The following is a 16,512-nucleotide window of genomic DNA, read 5'->3' on the forward strand; positions in this document are numbered from 1 at the left end:
AAAAACAATTGAATACACCAATCAATCCTAATTTATGTCATATTATACTAACATACCAAATCTTGTTTTTTTATCTGAAAAAATAAAAAAGTTATAGGGGGTGAGCTACTTTTGAGACGCACCCGGTATATATGTAGAGGGTTCGGCAGTAGTGCGTCGGGCATCTGTAGCTCCTAGAATAAAAAAACTTGGGAATTATGTTTAAGTGCAAACCTAAAGTATGTACTCGGATGTATTTCAGGAAAATATTTTAACTTCTATAGAATGGCTCAAAAAGTGTGACTGGAACGGAATGTTTTTTTTTTAAATGGAACACCCTATATATCATTGCATTTTTGGCGTCCTTTCAGATCACTTTACATAATCCTTAAGATATGAGTAACTCTATTTCTATAATTTCAGATAAATAAAAAAAATATAAAATAAATATAATAAATAAATATTACAAGAACTGTCCTGAAACCAAAACCATATTATTTACTTCAGATGGTCTAGTACATTCTTTGCTATAAATATTATAATCTTAAATCATACAGGGTCTCTAAAATATAAAATAATTTTTCTGTTTTTTTTAATGGAACATCCTGTATATTATTTTTTATTAAATGGAATTTTATTAAAAAATTAACAACTTTTGTATTTAAAGTATTTAAAAATTGTTAATGGTTTTGCAGATACACGTAGTATTATTCCATATGGCTCCTTCAAGGGTAAAATACGAGAGAAAAATCATTGGGTGGCTTTGATAAAAATTTACTGTGGAAAATGCCATATGAAATATAAAATCGCAAATGTCTGCGAGACCGTTAAAAGTTTTGAAATACTCTAAATACAAAAAATGGTAATCTTTTAATTCTCCATCTATTGAAAAAATAATATAGTGGGGGTTCCATTTAAAAAAAGGAAAAAAAAAATATTTCATATTTTAGAAAGTTTGCCGTAGAATTTTAATCCTGTATGATTTACGATTACCATATTTATTGCAATGTTAGTAGTTAATGTAGTTTTGATTTCAGGACAGTTCTTGTATTTTAAATATTTTTTTAAGAAAGGCTGAAAAATATATATTTTTTATTTGCTTATTAATATATATGAAACTAACGAAATATATTTACTCATATCTTAAGATTATGTAAAGTAATCTGAGAGGAAGCCAAAAATGCAATAATATACAGGGTGTTTCAATTAAAAAAAAATTATCCCCATCCACTCACACTTTTTGAGCCTCCCTATAGAAGTTAAAATAATTTTCTGAAATATATCCTAGTACATAACATTTAGATTTGCACTTGAACAAAATTTCCAAGTATTTTATCCTAGGAGCTACAGATGCCCGACGCACTATTGCCTGACCCTGTATTATTAAAAAAAAAACGAATTTGAAAAATTTATATTAATAAGATTTTCATAAAAACGCCATGTATTTCTGAGACAGAGAATATATTTCTATAAGATCTTACCAGACAATTAATATGAATTTTATGTACAGGGTGGTCCGAACTGTATTCTGGAAACTTCGGCGGCACATTCTGCAGATAAAAATAAGTAAAAAAGTTTGTATAAATGTATGTCCTAAAATGCTTAGTTTCGGAGATACAGGGTGAATAAATTTCATTTTTATTTCGATTTTTTCCAAATAATTTATGAGGAAACATCAGTATTTGGATGAAAATTGGTGTCTGGGAGTTTTTTGACATGATAAATTTGATTTTGGTGTCAATATGACTCCTACTAGTAAAGGGCGCCACCTATATGTGTTTTAACTGTTTTGAAGCGTAACAACTTTTTGTCCATACCTGTATAAAACTACCGAGCGAAAAAATATTCATCTCTGTGACTTTTTACTTAAAAAACATCCCTTTGTAAAAATCGCTACGAGCAACCGTTCTTAAGATATTTAGAATGGAAATAGTCAATACATGTCATTATATTGACGAAAAATAAACACGTTGAGTAGATAGTTATTTTACTGAAATAATAAATTTGGGAATTTTTTTTTTAATTAATCATAATTTTTTCTGCAAAAAATTATGATAAAACAGTTTCTGATGCACAAAACCATTTCAGATTTATGGTTTCAGTCTAATAACTATTTAGTCAACATGTTTAATTAATGTCAATGATGACAGGTATTGATAATTTCGATTCCAAATATCTCGAAAACCATTACTCGTAGCGATTTTTGCTAAGAGACCTTTTTCACGTAGAAAACGTCGTAAATGTATATTTTTTTGCTCAGTACTTTTATACAGGTACCGACGAAAAGTTCTTACTCTTCAAACCAGTTAAAAAATATGTAGGTGGCGCCCTCTACTAGTAGGAGTCATATAGACATCAAAATCAAATTTCTCATGTCAAAAAACTTCCGTACACCAATTTTCATCCAAATATTGACATCACTTCAGAAATTATTTGGAAAAAATCGAAATAAAAATGAAACTTCTACACCCTGTATCTCCGAAACTAAACATTTTAGGACATACATTTATAGGAAGTTTTTTACTTATTTTTATCTGCAGAATATGCTGCCGAAGTTACCGGAATACAATTCGGACCACCCTGTATATAGGGTGTAAAAAAATAATATATCTAACTTCGGTGAGTGATTCCACAGTTAAAAATAACACAAAAAGTTCCTATAAACAAATGCCCTAAAATGTTTTTCGAAGAAGTTACAGCCCTGGAAATGGCATATAAAAATAATTTATTTTGTTCATTTTTAAGAACATTGGTAAACCGTTTTTCTTAAAATTTGGTACTCTGACATACATTTTAATGCCAAAGCAAATGGCGATAGTGTAAAATTCCGCAACAGTTCTGAAAGGGTACTTTCCAATAGAGTAGAGAGTGCTACTGGTGGTACTTCTTTTATCCTTATAGATAGAGTATTTTTAATAAATTACATAAAAATACTTTTTTTACGTAAAAAAGGTGCTTTTCGTTTAGTTCAAAATGGTGAACGATTTTCAAGATATTTGCATTTAAAAGTTACGATGCATCGATGTTAGTATTAGCAAAATCATGAGATTAATTTATTTATAATTGCTTTACATTTTATCATTCCAATTTTTGTTAGGTACCTCATGGGTACCTCCTATATTTTCTATTAACTATAAACATTCTATTTTGGTATAAAATAACAATAAATTATCATTAACATTGCTTTCTTTAACGAGTATAAATAATCTTCTTCTTCCTTTTACTTTTTGCTTTTACGCATCTGCTGCCTCAACCTTAAACAATAAATCAATTCTTTTACTCCTCTATCTGGAACTTTGATCTACATATTTTCGTGCCGTGTCGTATCTTGTTTAAAGTCGCTTAATAACATGACTATTTTCTGATCGTATCTTAATTTTTGTGGTTGTGGACTTGTAGAAGAAGCTGTAGATCATATTTCATTTTGAATTCATAGAATATTAATTACTCGTAAGTGAATGTGTTGTAATATAATGAATGGCTAGATTGTAAGTTGAAAGTACGAACGTTCAATTTTTTGCTAAGTTTACAGAAAATCGTAAAAAATACTGTGTTTAACACTTTCGTTTTAACCTGTAAATCAACTATCATTTGATCAGTAACTATACTAACATATACTTTGGGTTAGGTCCGTGGATGCGGCTATCGATGATTTTCAAAATGATTTGCGATTTATATCACAGTTTCTGCAGAATGGAAACGTTAAATAAAACCGAACACATCGAAATTCATTAAATCATATTGTTTAAGTGATATTTTCAAGTCAATAACTCGGAAACGGTTGGTTTGAAGTACATTGTGTTTATTTCGATTTTTGCTTAGAATTGAAGGAAGAATTGAAATATGTAATAACATACAGAGGATTCCATTTAAAAAAAAAAAAATTATATGCCACGACTTTACGACCAACCCTGTATACTTTAATTTATTACTCGCTAATAAACATTTAAAAACCTTATAATTTTTATATTTAACTTTTTGCGGTACCTCGTATATTTTACCTAATAATCGACCGTTTTCATACATATCAGCGAACCTGTATATGTTAGCGTACGTTCTCTTCGCCTAGCTTGGACGCGGCTTTATATAATATAGTGATCAAAACATATTACCACTCTCTAAGAGACTTGTATTCGATGACGTCTAATAAATGTAATGGATTTTATTGTATAATTTTATAAAAACCATATTTTTGTGTTTGTAGTTATTCTGAAAATCAACCGTTTTATTTTATGTTATTTTAGTCTCATGTGTACCTACAATAAGGGTACCTACTAGGTAATAAGGAAATCGGCAATCGGTAATACAAGAAAATCTATATTAACATTAAAAAATAGATAGTTAAATTGAATTTTGATACTCGGACTGGACGGTAAATTATTTTGATTGAAGGCATTTTGCAGACTTAACTCGCGGATCATCATGATTTAAATTAAAAATATAAACTTCTCAGTCATAAAAACCACTTAAATTACATTATATTGATTTAAGTGTTTACAAAAATTACTTCACTTGAAAGAAAATTATTTCAGTCAAATATTTAAGATTTATAACTTTATAATCATTTTGATTTTCGAAATGATTTAGAACGTAAGTCTTCTTAAATCTGAATTATTGCAGCCCTGCTATCGGTTTATTTTATTGCAACCATTTCAAATGTATTATGGCCTTTTTATCTTTTGATTACATATACACATTACTGTACGGCAATATTGTCAAAGACAGGACTGTAGACGGCGATATTGTCAAAATGGTTTAAATATCTATAATTTATATTAGCATGAAGTGTCTCCAATTAGATATTATTTTACGCCGTTTTTTTTATAGATCATATTGTAGTTACCTCATAATACAATATGATAAAAAAACGGCCTCAGCGATGGGTATGAATCAACTTTATATGATATGTAAAATTCACAATCTTTCTCTTTGCGGGCATCCACTGCAAAATAAACCTAACATGAAATTTCTGGGCATATATTTTGACTATTGGTTATCCCGGTTGCCGCATATCAATTATTTAAAATCTTCATTTCCGCTTGGTATAATTCCTCCTACCAAACTACTTCATCTCTATAGATCTATTTCAGGCCCAAACTAGATTATGGATGTGTTGCTTATTCGTCTTCTTGCATATCCCGTCTTAACAAACTGAATGTCATCCAGAACTCTGCAATTAGACTGGCTTTAGGCGCTTATCGTACTAGTCCAGCTAACAGCATGCATTGTTTGGGAGAGATTGCCTCCTTGTAATACCGACGTCTTGAATCTTTGTTGGTATATGCTACCTGCTACCTTAAAATGTCGTCCTTTCATTCCAGTATATAAGCATTTTTATCGCCCTAATGGCAACGTAATTGTCAACAATGACAAGAACAAGGGATATGGTAATAGATTTGTTCGGACCTTGACATATACTAAATTTGTTCTTCCGCCATGTGTAGCTCGAAATCCTCCAAATAATCCGCCTTGGATTATTCCTCCTCCCGTAGTATGTAAATCTTTTATGAGAATCAAATTTGCTGAAATATCATCCAAATACAATCCTGAAAATATAATTTATAATGATGGTTCAGTAACAAGTATTCACACTGGTTATGCTTTTGTCCACAGTTGATACATAGTCAATTCCGACTACATCCTTACAAAGATATATTGAATGCAGAACTTCTAGCCATTAAGGCTCTAATATACATTGTTTCTTAACCTCGGGCTTCTTGGCTGATATACTCTGATTCATTATCTGCTCTACTATATGTAGAAAAACTTTACCCCCAACATCCTTTGGAAGCACATATAATGGATTTGCGACATAGGGCAACTAGCCTAGGCTCCAATATATCTGTATTGTGGATCCCTAGCCATGTGGGCATTACCTCTGTAATGAAAGCGCTGATCATTACGCTAAAAATGCACGTCTAAACGGTACAAATAGGTTTATTCCACGGGTTGTCTGCTCACAAAAATCGCCCGACTGTGCAAATCCCTGGTTCAACTAGAGTGGGATCTTCTGGAGGCTCCTAACAAATTCTGGAATGTCAAAAGGACATTCTTCTGTGGTTTCTCCACGCATCGAGTTATGATCGTCGCAAAAAAAGCTGTAGTAATTAACAGACTCATATTAGGACATTGTTAGTTTTCTCATCAATTTTTGCTTAACGGCCAACCACCGCCTCTATGTGATAAATGTAGTAATCCTTTAACTGTCAAGCGTATCCTTAAGGAATGTAGTCAGCTAATTAACCTTAAAGTCCCTAGATATATAAAGTACCGCAATTGGTTTGTTCAATGTTATTCGCGCGATTTTTGGGGTATTTCTGGGAAAACTGTAGTGGTAGGACTGTTTAAATGTCACATTTGTCTGAACTTGTCATGTCAAATATTGAGAAGCTGTCAATTTCAGAATAAAAAGATTTATCCACATGTTTTAAAATAATTATAAAGCCACTGAAAGCCACTAAAATGCTACAAATTTATTAGTTAATAATGTATAGGCGTCGATATCTTTAGTGAAGAAATGTGTATTACAAGAAAAGGCCGCCATTTGATGTGTTTTCTAACATCGTCGATATTCAATACACGTTAGGTAGTGGATTGAATTTATTTATGCTCCAGTGAAGATTTTTAAAAATCTTATTTGTAGTATAACCTATTGCTACATAAAACTTCATTGTAGAACAAGACAAGACCACAATAGATCTGGGAAGGTCGCAGTGGGTCAGGCTGAGATCCACCTCTAGAAATCTAATCTAGAACAAGACAAAGACCTTACTTGCAAACTACCATACATATCTTTTAAAAAGGATGCTAAGTGTAGTGTAAGTGAAATCTTTACGTAATCATTCCCTAAAATGTTTAGTGTAGTTTAGTTTTCAACATTTTGCCAGTAAGAAGTTTAGATAAATCTACAATATATTATCATCAGACCAAAGGCAGGATAATTATTTAAAAGAAGAAGTTATGTTATGATACATATATATATTTTATATATTTTATTTATTCAACTAATATAAAATATAGATTTGGATGACATCGCTTCAGGTGGTTTTACCAGTCAGGACTAACAGGGATATTAATCAAAACAATGAAAAAAAGCTCAAATAAATTTGATCCTAATAACAAGAATGTTGTTTATGCATATGCTAACTATATCGTTATTTTCATGGACTTAAATAGATTCGATTTTATGTATTTATTGATAGTAATTAATATTTTTTGGTTCATATTGTAATTACTAATAAAAAGTAAACATTATAATGTAAGCATGTAAAGTTATATTTAAAAATTTGGTCTTATACTGTCAGATATAAATAAAAGTGTGTGATTTAAATTTGATTTTTATACATGACATAAAATTGTTAAGATTTATTTGAAGATTTACATATTGTCGAGGTAAAATTATGCCTACTTAATTTATGTATAACAATAATTACAGTTATTTCAATGTTAAATTTATAGCAGTATAACTTTTTTATAATAATGATACTTAAACATTATGACACTTGTTGTTTTAAAAATATAACATTAAAATGCAGAGCAAAATATATTTTAATTGAATTATGTGGTATTAACTTGCTTTTATTCAACTAATAATAAATTTGTTGTATAAAAATGACTCCATAACATACAAACCTTAATTATACAGCACACATAAAGAGCCCCTATGCGTTTCAAGCTTCTTTCTAAGTTATTTTTTAAATTAAGTGCACAATTACATACCTAAAATGCCGAAACTACCTGAAGTAATACTAATTGAAACAATCTTTCTATCAATATATTAATATATTTCAAAAATAGCAGGTATGTATCATATCAATTTAATTATTACATTTATTTGTTTCAACCATGGTTCAAAATTTTCTCGTATAAAAGCCGGCCTTCAAATTTAAGTTTGTAGCTTATTCCTAGATTCATAGTTCCAAAGACTTTCGTTAAATCATGCTTATTTGTCAAAACTAACTACAGCATAACCGGTATAATAGGGAAAGTTTACTTATGGTATAGGTAGCCCGTTCTCATCAACAAACAAAGTTTTTCCAATTGTTTCGACTGTAAGTACTAAAATGCTAAATGTTATTCTAACTTTATTTCTTCTTACCTATTAACTTACTTCTGTTGGCGTACTTTGCGCTAAAAGGTAACATAAAATAAATGCTAATACAACTGAAAAACACTTGTACGGAAACTTGTACTCTTAACATATATAGGCCTAAAAAATTAAATTTATGAAATTGAATATTAATATACAACCTGATATTACGTTAAAATGAGGGTAAATTGTAGATAATAAACGTAATTCTATTACAATTAATAAATATTTTATTTTACGGCTTGCCTGTCAATGTTGGTCGGCCATATTGGCGCCGGACCGACCAGCTGCTTAAAAAGCCGAAACAGCGAAATGTTGGCCTCCTTTTTAAATTTGCCGCTAGTTTTGGCGCCAATATGGCGATAATTGCGGTACTTTATATATCTAGGGACTTTAATTAACCTAAGAGAGGCCTGCCATCTTTCGTCAGACATGTCAGTTATTTTTTCTACAAGTGAGCAACCAAAACTTTTTGATTATCTGGAAAGATCGGGATATATATCTAAAATATACGTATCTAAAAAGCTACATTTTGGTTTAAAGCAACCAATTACTAATTCAACTGTATATATTTTTACGTTTTATTGATTTATTCTATGTTGTCTGAATCATTTACTTTTTATTTGTACGAAATCAATGTCTGCACTCTTAACATATACAATCTGTCTATAAACGTGTTGTTTAGTAAAATGTCAAATATTGTACCATATTAAAATAGCACGTAATACGCCGCTAAATAGCCTTTGATGCTGATGCGGTTTGAAACCTAAATTTCTTCTTCTTCTTCTATATGTAAAATGTAAAATTATATGGGGAATTTCATTTCGAAGCCAACTGGATGCCGTTCTTTTTTCGACCAAACGGTATATTACTCATTTTGAAAATCCTTTATAGATAATTGATCTAAGGCTACTGTGACAGCTGCTATAGGACGAACTCTAAAATCGATTCACAAACCGTTCCAACAGCATTTAATTTTGATATCATAACAGAACTGTCAAAGTCGATACATGCGCACAAATTCAATCACTGCGATACCAATAACCGTTCTAGAACGGTCTTAATTTACGCGTTGGAGCAAAGCTAATATTATCACACGTTTTTATAATTCTTCAAAATAGCGACGGAAAGGCTTTGACTTCATTATTTTTAATATTGTATAAAAATTCTTTCAGTGAAACAAATCATTAAATAAAAAGAGAAGCGGTACATATTTCTTCAGTCATGTGAGTTTTATTAGAGATTACAGTTCATTTCTGTTTTACTAATGTTTTCCTGGTCCGTCCATAACGATATAAGATTGTTCAACTCGGGTGCGGTTACTAGGAAAATCCTACGGTTTTGGAATTAAATTAATGTGTAGATGCAACTAGATATTCATTACATAACACAATGTAATTTAATAAATTCGTTACTTAACGATCTGGTTTGTGTTTAGATTAATTAAAATTGCAGACGAGAAGTATTAAAATTCCAAATACGTTATTTTCTGCAAGAAAATCAAATTTTATTAAACAACTTGTTGGCACCGTAATCAATGATTGCATCAACATCCATTTGATCACAATTTAACTAATAGATTTGGGTTTAAAATATAGGTAGCTTATCAAAACTGTTAAGGATGCTTTTTATATGGCTAAAAATATATTTTTATATAACTATTTGTACAGAGTGTCCAATTTTCGTGTATTTTACAGTTTTTTTTTGCTTATGAGTAGAGGTACCAAGATGCGGTTTTCACATCACTGTCTTTACTGTTTTCTAGCTCCCTTAGTTCCTGAAATATAGGGCTAATTTGAAATTGTTGCATTTTTTGACTTCCCTCGTATCTCGATTTTATTATGATATATCGAAAAGGTGAAAACTGAATCCTATAGTCATTCCCCCACTGTCATTCTTGTAATATGACCCAAACATATGTTTTTTAAATGGGATACCGTGTACATTATTACTTTATTTCATTTTTTTTGTTATGAGCTTTCTAAAAATCTAATTAAACTATACTTATTTTAATAAGTAAGGTACAAAAATGCATTATTTAAGTTTTTAACATATAGGCTTCCGGTTTAAATTACGTAATCGAAACAATCATTTATTCGACATCAAATTTTGGTTATTGGCTATTTCAGGCTAGTTTCTAAATGAGAAATTATTGCACAAGTGCATCAAAATATGAATAATTCTGATTGAGAGAACGTTCGAATCGATCGATAATAATAGATGAAATCACCAAGATATTTCTTAATTATGGGTCTATTGGAACCAAACTCGGCACGTGGATAGAGGTACCCGAATGGAGTCCTCAGATGAACAGACGGACAGACAGATAGACGGAGGTAAGAAGAAGTTTCACTTCAAATATGCACACACAGTGAACATTTTTTTTAAAATTTAATTTGTTAAATAATTTTTTTTGCTTCATTTCAATTTTGAAAAACTTTGAAATACATGTTTCATTAAGTAACAAATTCTAATTAAATAACTTCGATTAAGAAAATAATAATACATTCCTATATAAATTTTCTTAAAAAAATATTACAATAACTGACTGCAACCTCTGAACAAATGGGACAAAAAATAAACATCTCAACAACCCAAGTAGCTCGGTCAATTTAGACATTCGAAGGTACATAAATTTACAACAAGCTGAAAATGCGTGTAATTGTTTAAAACATAATTAAAATAATATTTTAAAATTCCGAATCATTCCGGTGCCTAGAAAAAAATTTATGCGAGGTCAAAAATCTAAAAAAAAATGTTTTTGCGCGATTTTCAGCAAAACGGTAAGTTTTATCATAAAATTACCTCAGACAAAAATTATAGATAATAAAATTCTCTATAAAAAATAAATCATTACTTTTTTATACTTAGATTCACTGTTTCTGAGATATAACAAGTCAAAGAGTTGTAATCGTCATAATATGCACACGTTTCCACGCCACCTATGAGGTAGTGTATTTAGCGCGTTTCTTTTAACGTGGTTTTCCCAGTAGGCCTATTCCACACGTCTATTGTGATTTTGTTTAATTGAAAACCTGAAAAGCTGAAAATTATTGCAGAACCAAAGATATTAGTAAGGATTGGAAATTAAAAAAGCGATGGAAATAAAAAAAAAATAGAAATTTACCAGTCTAATTCTTAACCTTCAAATACATGTTCTTGTTGTACTTCTTGTCGTTCTTCGTGATCTTCTTCTTCTTCTTCTTGATCTTCGTCTTGTTCGTTTTCTTTATCCTGGATAGTAAATTGCGTCAATAGCGATGTATCGCATGTTTCTTCGCTGGTATCAAACGAATCCGCTACTATTGGTGATTCAATATTAGAACATGACGGGCTTTAACAATTTGTACATGCCAGAGAACAAAACAGTTCAACTTTTTTACTACCACATTCAGCACTGCATTTCTTTTTACAGTTGCAAAAAATTGTGTTTAGCAGTTTTTCCGGCGCAGGTGGGAGTAAAGTTTGAATTGGTTCTAATATATTGTAGACCAACTTCCAACCCCAGTCTTTTAGATCTAGCTGATAACCAAGCCACACATGAACTTGGTAATATACCCGGAAAAGATTTTGATGAGCAGCAACTGAGTTATTCGTGTGTTTTTAACGAAACATAGAATCTAATGTTGCATATGCATATCAATACTTATATCTAAGCAGGTGTTTTTTTTCTGAGCTGCGTACATAGGAAGAAGAAAGCGAATCCCCTAAGTGATAATATCTTGTTGACTTCAATTACTTTTTTTGAAAACTTTCGCACATTAAACTAAGTCTTGTTTTTCAAACATTTTAAAGGCTGTTGTTTTACGTCTCCTGTAAAATGCAGACGTCGCGTCGCGCGTCGGCGTCATATCACAGCCAGTTATTGCGTGTAAAAATAGTACATGATTTTGACTCTTTGCAAAACTGCTTGGATTGTCAATAGCAGAGGATTCGTTTGATACCAACGAAGAAACATGCGATACATCACTATTGACGCAATTTACTTACATCCAGGATGAAGAAAACTAACAAGATGAAGATATCAAGAAGAAGAAGATCAAGAAGAGCAAAATGAAGTATTTGAAAGTTATGAATCGGATTAGTAAATTTCTATTTTTTTATTTCCATCGCTTTTATAATTTCCAGTCCTTACTAATATATTTTATTCTGCAATAGTTTTCAATTAAATAGAATCACAATAGACATGTGGAATAGGCCTACTGGGGAAACCATGTTAAAAAAACGCGTAAAAAGTACACTATATCATTAGTGGAGTGCTTTAAGCCCTTATGAGATACAAATCTCGGAATTCATATACTGTGAACGAATTTTTATAAAACTTTTTGCATTGTATTATTAATAAGATATATGACAAAGTTTACCTATTTAAATTGGTTGCTTTCACTTTAGTATTTAAATAAACACACACATATACAAATGCATACATACAAGATGGCTCCGTTTTCCGGAAAAGCTCTGTATCAGGATTCCTATTTGAGATTTTCACTGCAAACCTTTTACAAAATATAGATTTAATGGTAGTTCACATTTCAAAAATATTTTATAGATATACAGGGTGAGTCAAATATATATCATTTATTTATTCGAGTTTAGTGAATTTGCTATAAAATCCTGGTTCCAAAAAATACCTTAATACCATAGAGTATATTAAATGGTCTTTGAATTATGACCACGTCCATGAGGACGTCAATATAGACGTCCAGGAACCTTCGTATGAGAACTTCTAATCGAGACGATCGACTTATTGCAAGTTTATCGCTAAGAAACCGCCTTTGTCAGCTTTTCAAATTGATAATGAATTGCACTTAAGAACCGTACATATTAACTAACGGACTACAAGAAGAAGATTAAATGAAGCAAATCGTATGTCAAGAGATGCTTCGGAACCAGAACTTATTAGATGTGTTGACTAGGCCCAAAAAGCAAAGGCATGGTCTTAATATAAAAATTACGAAAAATGTTAGTATATAATATATAAACGGGATTTGGTTTAAGTATTTAATACTCATTTCCAACTACAGCCTATTGCTGCCTTCCCGTTACCCTACGCCACACATCTCGATTTAGAGCGTCATCAGCTTCTAGGTTACGAGCTTCCATTGCTTCCGTAACCGTTCCGTTCAGGATTTTCTAGGTCTACCTCTCTTTCTTCTGCCCTGGGGAGCCCACTGAAAAACTCTTTTTTGGCCACCTGTTCTCCGGCATACGCAGAACATGTCCAAACCATTTTAAGCTGGATTTTTCGATTCGATCCAGTACTGTCTCCTCCGATGCATTCATGATACGCCTGACCTCGATGTTTGTCTTTTTTTTTCCATCCTAGATATACCTGCACTTCTTCTAAGGTAGTCCATTTCAACAACTTGGATTTTGCGCTTCGCGTCTGCACTCAGAGTCCACAGCTCTGAACCATAGCAAAGAACTGACTCCACCAATGTTCTTCCAAGTCTCTTTTTAGTTGTTGCAGATAAGTTTCGGTCCCACCAGAGGCTGTTAAGACATCCAATAACTTGTTTGCTCTTCTGAATTCGGTTTGTATTTCTTCTTTGCCCAAACCCTCGTTGTTGATAGTAGCACCCAGGTATTTAAATTTGTCTACTTGTTGAATCTGGACGTTATCATTAATGAAGACTTCAAAACAAGTGTTGGAATTGACAGCTAAGTATTCGGTCTTCTTTAGACTAACCTGAAGTCCCCATTTGTTGTATACTTGATAAAGCCTCTTAGTCATGAACTCTAGATCGTATGAGTCCTGCGCAATCACGACCTGATCGTCTGCAAAGCTCAGGGTAAATAGTGTGTTGTCCCCAATGGGTATTCCCATACCTTGATATTTCGTCTTCCATTCCCTAAGGGCTAATTCGACGTAAGCGTTGAAGATCAGAGGAGATAAGCTGCATCCTTGTCGCAACCCTTTTGTGGTGTTAATTGGATTAGATAGCCTGTGTCCTATCTTAACGTACGATTCATTTTCTTTATATAGCTATTTTATTATCTTAAGCAAAGGTCTATCTACTTCTAAGATATTCAATACTTCCCATATCTTGCTGCGGGGAATAGAGTCGTACGCTTTCTCCAAATCAATAAATGCTAGATGGACTTCTTGATCTACTGCTATCTTTTTTTCCATCACCTGCTGCAGGACAAAAAGGTTATCTGTGCAAGATTTCCCCGGTGTGAATCCGCTTTGGTCTTCCGAGATTTTGTCACCAATACTGTCCCTGAGCCTACCCTGTAGCACCTTTCCAAAAAGTCTGCTGACCGAACTGTTAATGCTTAGGCCTCTATAACAAGTGGGGTCGTTACGAGTTCCCTTTTTAAAGATGGATACTATGTGACCCACTCGCCATTCTCGGGGTAGTTTACTTTGCAGGCAGCACTGGTTAAATAGCTCTGCCAGACGCCAGCGCAGTCTTTGGGTTCCACACTTTAACAATTCGGCTACAATATTACCAGGACCTGGTGACCGTCCATTTTTCATTCTTTTGAGACTTTGATGTACTTCTCTTTCGCTTATCATTAAAGTGCCTGCAAGGTTGTTCTCATCTTCTACTGCTTGGAATTCTGGTTGGTTTTCTGTCAGTAATTCTGCATAGCAGTTACGCCATTTCTCTATATCCATTGTATTCAAGAGCTTGTCCGTTTGATTGGTTTTCATTTGTCGGATTGTTCTCCATACCTCAGTACTCCGTGCGCCCCCTATTAGGCTTTCCACTTGCTGGCACCTTCTTTCCTAAATATCTGTTTTTCCTACCTTAATGGCGGCTCGTACCTCTCTATTTTTTTGCTTGTAATGACTCCAGTTAGTATCTGTTCGGTCTGAGAGCCATCTTTGATAGAATTTTTGTTTGTTATTGATTAAGGCCTTTATGCTGTCAGTTATCCAAGCTGGTTCATCTTTTTTTTTCTGCATGTTCTGTTCACCTAAAACTTCGAAAGCTACTTTTTTAATTAGGGTTTTTAGGTTGGTATACTCTAGTTCTACATCGTTACAGGCATTCACTTCCTCTAGGGCTACATCTCCTCTGGTACAACCATTTAATACTGGCATCGTGTAGTAAATGAAGCTTGTACTTAATACGCTCAGATTCTTCAATTTCCAATTCTTGTGATGTTGTGTATTCTATACTTTTGGTCCTGCTCTGGAAAGGTACTACTAATTCTGCAACGACCAGACGGTGGTCGGATCCACAATTTGCTCCTCTCTTAACTCTGCAGTCTTTGAATTTGAGTTTCGATATTTGTTTAGCAATCATATAATCAATTATAGATTTTTGTTGCAGAGAGGGCCTTTCTCGGGTATATCGATGAATTAATTTGTGTGGGAAGAAGCCGTTAAGTATACGTAGACCATTCAGTTCACAAAAGTCAATTAACCTCTCTCCAGAATCATTAGTGACGTCCTCACCGTGTTTTCCAACCACTTTACTATCTTCTTTCTTACCAATTCTTGCGTTAAGGTCTCCCATGATTAAGACTTCCTGGCTCGGTTTTATTTCTGTGAGGACTTTGAGAGTGCAGCATAATAAGAGTCTTTTTCCGCTTGGTTTGAATCATCTGTGGGCGCATAAGTACCTATTATTACGGTTTCCAATCCGAAAATGGTCAAGGTGACAGTTACTATTCTTTCGTTGACAGCGTTGTAATTCTTGTAAAATTTAGATAATTTTTTCGCAATCAGTACCGATACTCCAGCTTGAGCTCGTTTTGCCTTATCTATCCCAGACCAGAAGTGAAGGAAGTTGTCGAGATGTTCACTTCCTCTCCCTTTCTTCTTCGTTTCAGAAAGAACAACTATATCTAGGTTGAACCTAGCCATCTCTGATGTAACTTCCGAGGTCTTGTTGACAAAGCTGTTGACATTCCAAGTTCCTATTCGCATAGTCCGTTTCGTAGCCAGTTGTCGTCGTAAAGAATATCTGTCCGAATTCCGAGGCGTGTTTAGGGTTCTTTGAGCAATTAAGTTTTTTTCCGAGTAACAGGTCGCTAGCCCGTTGCCTCAACCCCCAACCTGGAGGACCAGGGGCCTTTCTGTAGGGATGCCCATCCTTAGCCGAGAGAACCGGTTTTGAGGCGCGGGAATCTCGCCTTCGCCCTATTCCTGTTAGCTGCATAACACCCATCCATTGGATGCCATACATTACCAGTGGTCACGCGGCTCTCATGAGCCTTCGAGGACGTAGGAAATAGGACTTGCTGGCAGAGCTTATGAAACAGTGGACATTTCTCAGTTTTTGATGAAATACTCCTACTCGACATTGGAGTATCTCCTTGAGATCCGTTACCAGCCTTCGACCCCGAAAAAATGTTAGCGCCTTAATTAAAACCGAATATTTCCAACAAAAATAAAGCTAATGAGATGAACCAAAAAACAAACCATCGAGAAAGGATGTATCTAGATGATAAAATAATTTTTAAATTTCTTGCTGTTTTAACATATT

The 16,512-nt window shown here is 33.0% G+C and overlaps 1 protein-coding gene and 1 long non-coding RNA gene across 3 annotated transcripts; one reads left to right on the forward strand and one right to left on the reverse strand.

Moving 5' to 3' along the window:
- The first annotated feature begins 6,377 nt into the window (after positions 1 to 6,377).
- Positions 6,378 to 6,928, forward strand: LOC115883171. 2 transcript variants are annotated; one of them, XR_004050346.1, is made up of 3 exons: positions 6,378 to 6,565; positions 6,623 to 6,797; positions 6,867 to 6,928. It is a non-coding gene; the product is annotated as an uncharacterized LOC115883171 (long non-coding RNA). The 2 variants fall into 2 exon arrangements; XR_004050347.1 differs by having other exon boundaries at positions 6,623 to 6,792.
- Positions 6,929 to 15,563: 8,635 nt separating this feature from the next.
- LOC115883167 (craniofacial development protein 2-like) lies at positions 15,564 to 15,953 on the reverse strand. The gene has a single exon (XM_030901475.1). The coding sequence runs from the start codon at positions 15,951 to 15,953 to the stop codon at positions 15,564 to 15,566; it is 390 nt and encodes a 129-aa protein (XP_030757335.1).
- Positions 15,954 to 16,512: the final 559 nt, after the last annotated feature.

The sequence above is a fragment of the Sitophilus oryzae genome, unplaced genomic scaffold, assembly GCF_002938485.1.
Source record: "Sitophilus oryzae breed Bouriz unplaced genomic scaffold, Soryzae_2.0 scaffold_1819_pilon_pilon, whole genome shotgun sequence".
NCBI lineage: Eukaryota > Metazoa > Arthropoda > Insecta > Coleoptera > Curculionidae > Sitophilus > Sitophilus oryzae.